At 42.8% G+C, this 10,543-nt stretch overlaps 1 protein-coding gene and 1 long non-coding RNA gene across 3 annotated transcripts; both read left to right on the top strand.

Annotated features, from left to right (window-relative positions):
- The first annotated feature begins 671 nt into the window (after positions 1 to 671).
- On the top strand, positions 672 to 7,234 carry amotl2b (angiomotin like 2b). Of its 2 annotated transcripts, none has more exons than XM_079569422.1 (11): positions 672 to 860; positions 1,340 to 2,058; positions 2,367 to 2,526; positions 3,556 to 3,700; positions 3,779 to 3,868; positions 4,435 to 4,730; positions 5,012 to 5,187; positions 5,320 to 5,373; positions 5,471 to 5,673; positions 5,913 to 6,044; positions 6,205 to 7,234. In XM_079569422.1, exons 2-11 carry the CDS (start codon positions 1,397 to 1,399, stop codon positions 6,288 to 6,290), a joined length of 2,004 nt encoding a protein of 667 aa, XP_079425548.1. In that variant the 5' UTR covers positions 672 to 860; positions 1,340 to 1,396; the 3' UTR covers positions 6,291 to 7,234. The 2 variants fall into 2 exon arrangements, with proteins under 2 accessions (XP_079425548.1, XP_079425547.1); XM_079569421.1 differs by having other exon boundaries at positions 673 to 860; positions 5,272 to 5,373; positions 6,205 to 7,233.
- Positions 7,235 to 8,555: 1,321 nt separating this feature from the next.
- Positions 8,556 to 9,378, top strand: LOC306972701. Its single transcript, XR_013793531.1, has 4 exons — positions 8,556 to 8,756; positions 8,955 to 8,990; positions 9,165 to 9,228; positions 9,303 to 9,378. It is a non-coding gene; the product is annotated as an uncharacterized lncRNA (long non-coding RNA).
- Positions 9,379 to 10,543: the final 1,165 nt, after the last annotated feature.

Here is a 10,543-nt window from a genome sequence, read left to right as displayed (position 1 = left end):
AGCCTGAGTGTGTTGGTAGCATTGGACCTTACGGAGCTGAGATTCCAGAGGACAGCTGCTGCACACCACACAGTACACATGCACCAGGCATGCAGGGCTTCACATCCTGGCTTTGACTTACCCTCTGTGACCTGTAATCAGAGAGATGACAATTTCATCTGAAAATCAAAATTAGACAAGAGATTGATTCATTATATTTAAGTTAGCCTGCTGTTTCAATGCAGACCTTCATGTGCTTTATTGAGTGCATCAGTTAAAATCCAAATGTGAAAGAAAGTGTGTTGCAAAGCTATGATTAAAATTCTATTTAAAGAAAAAGCATCTCATCAACATATGCTACAACCTCGTCACCTTTAACTGCATAGTTACAGTGCACATGTTGCTAATGCCATGCACCTTGTCGATTTAATCAAAATAATCTGATGCTGGCCTGAAATGTGAATATTTTTGCCCTACTTTTGTTTGAGACTGCACATTCCTGGAGCGAGTAGATCTTACATCCTAGGTAAGGTCGCTAATTGTTAGTGCATGCTGCCCAATAGCAGAAGCCTCAGTGCAGCAGCCCTGTGGGTGCCCCTCCCCCGGCCTCTCGGCCTCTCTCTCTCTCCCTCCCTTCTGTGTGGTTTCACGCTTTTGATCCCCGAGGGAGCTCGCGTTTGACATTCCTGGCATACCGACCTCAGTCCCTCCTCGCCTCGGTTACTTATTATCGCCGCTCTTTCCCTCCACAGTCATTTCACATCGAGGCAGGACCGAAGCACCGCGTCTCATGAGACAAATATGAGACACGTTTAAGTTTGGACAACTCTGGATTAAAGTTTTACGCACAAATAAGGATATTATGATGAGCGCGTGAGCTGGTAAGGGCAATCTCTTCCCTACACAATATAGAAACAACAGAACAAGCTGAAAAACTGGATTAAAATGTATAAGCTTTAACTAGATCGCATTTTCCCTCGGTTAATTTAACGCTATGATCAAGTTTAAAGCTTATAAACTAGTTTTTGTTTATAATATTGGCTATAAATGTTTTGTTTTAGAACAGTTTTTGTGCGCTTTTGCTCCCCCGTGAGATTGGAATTTTTGGCGCATGTCTTTTTTTTTTTTTTTTAACTGCGATGGAAAATGTCTCCACATTTCTGTATTGTCGCTGTTGAGAAAATGTAGTCAATTCCACATTTGCTAAAAGCCTAAATCCAATGTCCAACTAAACCTTTATTAAAACATGTGTGGTTACTATGGCTACGGGGTTTATTCTAATAATGGCAAGTGGGGTAATGTGCCTGTGTTTATCAATGTCATATCATAGTAATACTAATTGACTTTCTTATTCTCACAGGTTTGCGGCTGATCTATTTAGGACTTTGGAACTGTCCCATTGAAAGAATAAAGCACTATGTCATCTACTGAGGAGCCTTCTGGCACAGTTTTGCACAGACTCATCCGAGAGCAGCTTCGATATGGAAACCCCACAGACACACGCACCTTACTGGCCATCCAGCAGCAGGCCCTGCGTGGAGGCAGTGGGAGCGCACCCAGCAGTGGAGGCGACATGAGCCGAAGCCCCCGCTCCTCTCTAGAGAGTCTGACCCAGGAGGAGCCCTCATCCCCTCAGCTCTCAGCCCGACAGGAGCCCCAGGGCCAGGAGCATCACGGGGACTACCAGCACTCGGAGAGCCCCTTCCAGCTCCTACAACTCCATGGCGAAGAGCTTCCAACATATGACCAGGCGAAGGTGTATTCTCAGTATCTGGCCTCTCACTGGGCTCCCACGGGCCCTGTCACGCAGCTCTACGAGGGGGCCTTCCATGCAGAGGCAGACCATACAGATCTGAAGTGCAGCCATGCCCGATCACTGAGTGAGCAGCGAATGCAGATGTCTCTTGAGAGGATTAATACTGCCAAAGCAGAAGCACTCAAAAGCACTTCTCACAGCTATCCGGAGCTACCTTACTACAATACTGCTGGCCTGGACAATCGCTGTCCTCCACCAGAGTACTCAGTCCCTATTCTGGACCAAGGATTTATCCCTCACCAGCTCCAAGAACCAGTGCAAAGGTACAATGGGACTTGTTCGATTTTCACCGTGTAAGCCTACACATTATGAGAGCAACATGAATGCAATCAGCGTAGTTTCACACACTTGAATACCTTTAAAATGAGTCATGCCACATTCCACTATGAGAACCAATTCCTTTCCTCCTTAGACTAACAACTAGAGAGCTTCACATGTCTTGCTTATTGACTTGAGGCCTAAACCATGTCTATTTATGCTTGGCTTAGGGTTTATTTTTGATACTGAATTTGACAAAACAATTATTTAAAGTGCAATTCTTCATCCTCACTCTTTATTTGTTTTTTAACAGGTTTGAGCAGGCAGTTGAAGTTCCCTGTTACAACTCGTTACACAGCCTGCCCCCTGCTGGTTTGGAAGAGCCTAACCAAGTGGAGCTTTTGCTAATGGAGAATGAGAGGTTGAGGCAGGAGCTCGAAGTCCACAGAGAGAAAGGAGGCCGTATTCAAAAGGTAATAGAAAAGTACACTTTCCATCAAGCTTAACACAGTGATTCAATTCATCTACACGTAATAATTGACACAAAGTACAAGATTCACCTCAAAACAAAGGTGTCCGAAGAGGCTTCAGTGTTAACAAAAACAAAAACACAAGCCCAGGGCACAGTTGTCAGCTCGCTGTGGGCACACTGGTTCATCTGGAAGAGAGACCAGCAGCTGCCACCGTTCATGCCAGTGGCAACTGTTTTTTTACACATTGCCCTTATTGTGTGTCGGATCGAAAGGCAGCCAAAGTATGTGTGCTTCAGTTTCTGTCGGGCCACACATTTTCATCTCAGTCAGCACTCAATAGTTCTCCCCTGCTTTTGGTGGCTTTTACTTTTAACTTAACAGGCCTAAAACATGATGTCTTGTGTCCATTTACAACATCCTCCAAGACAAATGACACCTCAGCCAGCCGTTGTAAATCGTACTTCAGTGTGCTGGTGTTATGTCACGTGGCTTCTGCCTGGTCTCAGTCTTAAAGAATGGTAATTGCTGGGGTTGGAAAGTTTTCCCCGTCAGGCCACAGCCCTGAGTAAACATGCCTGTGTGACTGCTGTAATGGTGGGTGTCTCTATGCCGTCTCCACAGTCCAGGCACAGGCATGTACACCTTCCGAATGCTGGCAGTCTTCCCAGACTTCTTTCACATACTGTGCGTGTCGCTGTGTGTCACTGTGTGAAGTTGCGCGGTGTTGTGTGTGTACCAGCTTTTTGAGCTCACACCTGGAACATGAGCTATCAGCCCTCAGGAATGTAGATATAAATCAGTCACACAGGGAGTGGTACAAGCAAAAATTCCTTCTCAGAACTGTACCACACACATTTTGTACATACTGGCTGAGTGTACCATACAATCCCCTATACATAAACACATAGTTTTGTACTGTAACAACATGAACCAACATTCCTGTGTGTTCAACTAAAGTAGTTAACCAAAACTCTTCTCTCTCCACTTTGCTATTTCTGTATTCCTTGTTCCTTCCCCCTTCCTTCCCAGTTGGAGCAGGAAATCCAGCGCATTTCTGAGGCCTATGAAACACTAATGAAGGGCAGCACAAAGCGAGAAACCCTGGAGCAGACATTGAGGAGGCGACTGGTGGCGGAGGTCAGAAGACTTCAAGATTTTAACAGAGATTTAAGAGGTATGAGCCGCAAATATACAGTCGCGATGAGGGTAAAAATGCGTTTGCCTTAACCAATGTGTACATTTGGCTTTGCAGAAAACTTGGAAAATACCAGATCGCATGTGGCAAAAGAAGCACAGGCTGCTGACCATAACCAGCACATCGTGGCTAAACTCCTCGAACAAAGTAAGTATTGCGTGTTCCCTGCACTCTTTGCAACCTAACATGCATGATTGGATTGTAGCAGAGCAAAGCAGGCTCATTTGTATGTAAGGGCTCATGCTTTTACAAATTCCACTTGCATAACCTCACCTTGTGTGGTCAGAAGGCTTAATAATAAGGAATTCAATCCGCATAGCACTCTGAAACGATAATACGAGAGCTATAAGGATCTAACAACTACAAAGCAGTGGCAAAAATGAAGTTCTGCGTGAAAGCTGTGTTTTTGTAGCCTTGACGAGAAATGCTTGCTGCTATGTGGGTCAAAGGGATAGGGCAGCTTTCACCCCCTCTTCCGTCTTCCTCTCAACATACCGTGAGTGCTTCACTAAATGAAGAACACTGGCCTCCATGTTGGGAGCTCTTATACTTATTAGCCCCTTCATATTTTTACCTTGGGTGGAAATTGTTTTCAAACTTGGTTGTTATTATGCAGTGTCTTCTTCTAACATAATAACATCGGACATGCAGTGTATAATTTACGATCAGTATCTTGTGAACCCACTATAATCAACTTGTTGCTGTTGTCTTAGATGAGGAGCAGAACAGTGAACGTGAGCGTATGGAACGGGAGCTGCAGCGACTGCGGGGGACGGCAGAGGAGCAGAACCTCAAAGCTAAGCGTCTGGAGGATGCCCTAGAATCTGCACTGGGACGGGGGCGCCAGCTGGAAGAGGAGCTGAGGAGAAAACGGGCGTATGTGGAGAAGGTAGAGAGGCTTCAGAGCGCCCTGGCACAGCTGCAGTCCACCTGTGAGAAACGGGAAAGCCTGGAGATGAGACTCAGGACGCGACTAGAGCAGGAGCTGCGGACCTTGAGGGCACAACAGGTAATACAAAAAATATAAGTTACAGGAGGGCTGCACAATATTGGGGAAAAGGAGAATTGTGCATAACATATATACAGATTATGTTTGTAAATCAATATTCAGTTCATTTTGGGCAGTAAAATGACTAATTATAGCCTACCTTATGTCTCTTAAATTATAGTAAATATATACAACTATACAATATGTGTTTAAATTAAAAAATCAACCCTGTGTCCGCATACTCCCTGCTGTGACAAACATTTATAATTAATTGTCAATGATTTGTTCTTATTTACCCATAGAGGCAGAACCAGCCCCCAGGAACAACAATGAGCTCTCTTCAAGAACATCTTCAGGAAAAGGAGGAGCGGATCCTGGCTCTGGAGGCGGACATGGTCCGCTGGGAGCAGAAGTACTTAGAGGAGAGCACCATGCGGCAGTTTGCTATGGAGGTGGCTGCTACTGCTGCTGCTCAGAGGTAACCAAAAGAACTAACTCAGGACATCATTAAACACATATTTCGAATTCATCTAAAGAGGCATGCATTCATCTCTGATTGCAGAGACACCACCATCATTAACCACTCGCCTTGTCACTCCTCGAATAACAGTTTCAATGAGGACCTACCGCCTGCTGACTACAGGAATCAAGAGATGGAAAACAGGTAGGCCTACATACAGTACATGTCTGCATTCAGCCCTTTTTTGTTCACAAGAGTTTTATCAATGTTAATCAATATTTACATCTTTAACCTCCCTCAGAATTCGTACACTTTATGCTCAAATTCTGGAAAAGGATGCAGTCATCAAAATCCTCAACCAGCGTTTGCACCAGGACCAAGGGAAAAGGGAGGAATGTCCCTCTAGAAACCTGTACAGTGATGTGGGGGCACCTCTGCGACCTGCCTCCTCCACTCCTGTGATCAGCACTGGCAACATTAGCAGCAGCAGCGTGAAGAGCAGAGGTGAGCAATATAACGTTGCCTTGTTTGAATCATTTATGATTGCCCTGGCCCCACTCTGTGTTTTATATTACAAAGTGCTTAAGGTTTTGAGATATCCACTCACTGAGCATATATTGTATATAAACTGAAACAATTGAACATTCATACATTACGTACTGTAGTAAAAACACATAAATCACCAGTAGGGTCATTACTTTTTAATGTCATTTTATTTGACCTTTTCAATAATTGTCTTTCAGCGAAGAGTCTTTCAGATGATCAGACTTTGCCAAATCGACAATTCTCTGCGCAATCTGAACCTGGGACTCTGGAGCGACCAGTGAACAGAACTAAAGCCAAACTGACTTCCAGCCAAACTAAGCTTAACACTGGTGAGTTTGTGTTCAAATGTCCTCTTAGTGTGTGTGCCAGATCATAGCTTGAAGGATGTGCATGTTTGATAAACAAAGTTCACTTCATGCATTTGTCATTTATATTATATACTGTAGATAATACACACGCATTGATTCAACCTTTTTATTTATTTTTCAGAGAAGACTGTGCCTAAAAAGTTGCTACTAAACCCATTTAAAGGCCTGGATGAGCTGGAGTCAGAGGCAGTGGAAATCTTTATTTAAAGACTTGGGAAGTGGACGTGGGACAAGTGTCTGTGAAGAAAAGACAAGTGAAAGTTTGACAAAGTGTGAAATGGACATTACATTTTGGGTCCAGAGCTGTGCTCTGATTCACACCTAACCTCTCACCGAGCTGTACAGCTGCTGGCAGCTTGTGCACGTAAAGATGCTACAGGTCTGAGGTACTTAGACAGTATTGTGGATTGTAATAGGGCAACATGTTTTCTCAGAGTGAATGCCAAATATTTATATGCGCTACAGTATACATATATGTGAACTATTGCTGCTCCCCCTTCCTTAAATATTATTTCCCAACTGAATGAAAAGCTAGATATTTATTGTGGTTTCTACATTTTCTACAAAATACGTAATTTATGTGGAGTTCAGACTTGCATTCCCCTCCTTGACAACAAAGTTAACAAAGCAACCCCATCCCCCAAACTCAGATCTGGAATCTATTCATCCTGACAGGTATTACACTTATTTCATTTGCTCCTGCTGCTCGTTATCATCCTTGAGCCTCTGTAGCTGGATCTGCAGAGGTTTATGGCTCTATGACTAGGAGGTGCCTAATACATTGAACTTTTTTTTTTGGGCCAAAATGGTATGTTTGCAAGTCTGATAAGAGTTTGAGAGAAATGTGGGAGCTCTGCTGGTAAGAGTGCCACCGAGAGATGAAAACTACTCTTTGTGTTTACTGTGAGCTTCTAAACTAACAGGTTAATATTAATAATATTAATGTTACATAGATATTTTTTACAGACATTTGTATTATTATTTTAGATACTGCATTGGGCATAATGCCAAAGAGTTTTATGTACTGTCAAAAGTAATGTTCAGACAATCACGGTCATGTCTAGCTGCACACAAGTGTTAAACTTCATGTGACATTTCTGTGAACTTCAAACAATATGAAGGTTTTTTTTTTTTTTACCATTTAATGCAACATTTCATCAAGCAATAAAATGTTAAATATACCCATTTTGTGGTGTGTTGTTACGATAAAGCTTTCTTTCTGGGTTGACTGGTCACAATATCTCTGTATTCCTGTCCTCTTTTTCCACTGCTAATGCAAGTGCTCTTGATTAATGAATACCAGAGCTGCATTCTTTTGGGTTCAACTTTCTCGAGTGGCCCGCTCTCTTGTTCTCCTCTTGCCATGAGGAGCATGCTTGACATAGATCACATTCTCTCTGGGACATGTAACCTTATACGTGACAAAGACAAGTTTCTCCTGGATTAGCCGCTAATGCCATTTGAAATTCCTGCTTGCTGCTGCACACCTTTTCTAATCTTGTGCCACATTTTGTATGCTTATTTTTTCAGCTGTCATGACAACAACAACACCAACAACAACAACAACCATCAAAGCCAAAATGACCAATGCAGGCTTTTACAATTTCATTTTTAATTACTCCCTGTACCAGTTTGAAACAGTAGATGTCGCAACTGGCCTCTATTCTGTTGCCTTGCACAAGGGCACACCGAAAGCGACAGGTTAACACAAGAGCAAGCGCTTCATTATTGGTGCAATATGTCTTTAAATAATCCTTATCCAATCCAATAATGTCAGTTTTGGTACTAGGTAATACCAGCAGTCGCATAGTTTTGAAGGATGAACGGTAAGGCATGTCTTGGCCTGAAAAGACAGGAAATGAGCTGATGCGATAAGTATGGGAAAACACTGAGCAGGAAATGATGGTATGTGGTGCCATCAATCGTGATTATGAAGTGCGAGTCCTTATCTGGAATTCCGACTGACAACACAGTAAAGTCTTGCCTACGTTCCTCTGACTAAGTGGAGGGCAGCAGACATGTTTGGACTGCACTCGTGCTTAAAATGAATAATGAAGGAAAATATAGGCTAAGTGTTAAGAGTGTCAGATTATTCCTTAGTATCGGCTTATACTTTATCTGGTCGTTTTTATCCCACCTTATTGGAGTAAAACAAAGTAAAATTGCAATTTGTATACATGCCTATAAGGAAAACTTTTAAACTGGTCCTGCTAATACTGAGGGGAATAAGTCATATAGCTGCAAGACATTTGTTTTATTCACAGAATGAGCGTCATTCTTCTAAATTCAGATGGGTTGTCCTGAGGGGGGCGGTAGTGCTCTGGTTCCGTCGGCTATGCATCCGCAACTAAGCAAGAAGAAGAAGTAGCAGTTTGAGCATGTTGTGATAGGTGGCGGTAATGCCCTAACATCTGGTGGCAAACCGCCGGAATAATCCCGAAGAAGAAGAAGAAGAAGAAGAAGAAGATTTGTTGTGATGAGACATGGGTTAAATGAGTTTAATCTTTTGAGTAAATAGACCCTGTGTGCAGGATATTATGGCACGATAACATAACAAATGCTACTTGCTGTGACTGCGATGGAAGACCAGGGGTCTAATACACTTATGGACTTTCCTCGTTCACCGAAACAAGAACCAGACTTGGAGTCGTCTGTCAATATTTTGGTCGAAACGTAAGTCTTATTGAATTCTCTAACTTTTGATTTGAAACATATGGGCTTATACGTATTTTGTTTATTACTAATGCAATTTGAGAACCTTTTAGACCACCATGTCTTCGGCTCATCATTGGATTCCCAAAAGTGTAATATAAAGCGTTGTCTAAAAGACAGAAAGCTAAATAAGATCATGTTCTCTTTTTTTTAAAATAGGGTCTGGAAAGATGAAGAGGAGGAGCTCCCTGTGAGGTATTTTTACAAGTCTTCAGTTTTTTCAGAAACCTTTTATTTTATCTTTCATGTTTAGTTAAGCAAATAACCCAATAGGTTGGTAGGTGATGGTCAAACAGTTTTTTCTTTTCTTTTTTTTTTTTTTAAAAACTTTTATGAACATTTGGCTCTGATATATGACTCTGTTTTCAGTTTTGGTCCACTAGAGAGCTCACCAAGTGAAGATGAAGAATTCGTCAAGAAGGAGACTAGAGAGGTTGGTGTAAGTACCCATTAAGATTTAAGATGAGTCAGGTGCCTGGGTCATCTTATTGCCGTCCCACATTCTAGCGTTGGTGTCTGTACCTAAGACAAAGTATCGATTAAGGAAGTAATGGACCGTAGCTTCTCGTTGAGGTTGGTGCCTGTGCAGTGCTTAATTTGTAAACTAGTAGCTTCAGGAACTACTAGTTTCAGGAAAACATTTACCGGATCACTCTCATTAAACACCATTATATCAGATCAACTCTTTGCCAGATCTTCCTACATATTTTCCGGATCCTTTACCCTGAAAAACTGAAAATTGGGGGAATGCGTTCCGTCAAACGGGGGATCAAATTAAGCACTTTGCCTGTGTCAAAAGAAGCTTCTGTCAAGGAAGAGATACAGGACAGAATTATTTCAAATGATATACACCAGCCTGGAAGCATAGAAGGGATTATTGAGTAGGATTAAGGGATGTTTGTGTTATACTATTTCAATTACTTAATTCATTGACTGTTTTTCAGTGGGAATGGGTGCAGTAAAGCCTTGTGCAACTTCAAAGTAAAGATCTTAGTTGTAGACATTATTTTATTGAGTCAGCAGGTCCTCGCAACAATGCTCTTTGGATGCCCGATCACAAGTAGCAGAAATAGAAACCTCGGCTACTTCTTTTGATCTGACAGTGATCTCAACTTACACTTGAACAGGTTTTAGTTACCGGCGGTTCTCGTAGTAAGAGTGTTGGAGGAGATGATGGTGATCATGGTGGTGGAGGAGGATCACGGAAGCCGACAGGTGTTCGACCTAAAAAAGCCGTCAGCAAGCATGCTAAGGATGCTAACCCCGAGCCTGTGTCCGGACATATTGGTAATTGTCTTTCATCACAGTGCACAAGAGAGAGAAGCAGTTCGGAGTCAGATGAGTTCAATGAACCAGACCCGGATTCGTCTGATGAATGGTTGCCATCTGAAGTCACACATGGTCGCGGGTCAAGCAGCAGAGCCAGCAGAGCAGGTACGCACACACGCACGCACACACACACACACACACACACCAAAACATTGTAGCAATAACTAAATTGGGTTTTTTTTTCTCGACATAAAACTGCAACAATAATAAAATGTATATTTCTACAGACAGTGCATCACCGAACGTGTTCCCCTTCACTGCAACCCCTGGACCCCGTAATTCTGCTGCAGAGCTGGATTCTGGCCTGCCAGCAGACTTCCTGGAGCTCTTCCTCACCGATGAGCTGCTCCAACATATTGCTCAACAGACAAACCTTTATGCCGGGCAGTATTCTCAGTCACACCAAGACAGTCTGCCAC

This window comes from Gobius niger, assembly GCF_951799975.1.
Source record: "Gobius niger genome assembly, chromosome: 13".
NCBI classification, from domain to species: domain Eukaryota; kingdom Metazoa; phylum Chordata; class Actinopteri; order Gobiiformes; family Gobiidae; genus Gobius; species Gobius niger.
The sequence above is the reverse complement of the archived record's forward strand: the minus strand, read 5'-3'. Positions and strand labels throughout refer to the sequence as shown.

Bases quoted from the DNA above. Each gene is read 5' to 3' on its own strand.
- amotl2b (XM_079569421.1), top strand. From the start codon at position 1,397: ATGTCATCTACTGAGGAGCCTTCTGGCACAGTTTTGCACAGACTCATC. The intron at 5,674-5,912 runs GTGAGCAATATA...ATTGTCTTTCAG, and splicing joins CAGCAGCGTGAAGAGCAGAG to CGAAGAGTCTTTCAGATGAT. The intron at 6,045-6,204 runs GTGAGTTTGTGT...TTTATTTTTCAG, and splicing joins CCAAACTAAGCTTAACACTG to AGAAGACTGTGCCTAAAAAG.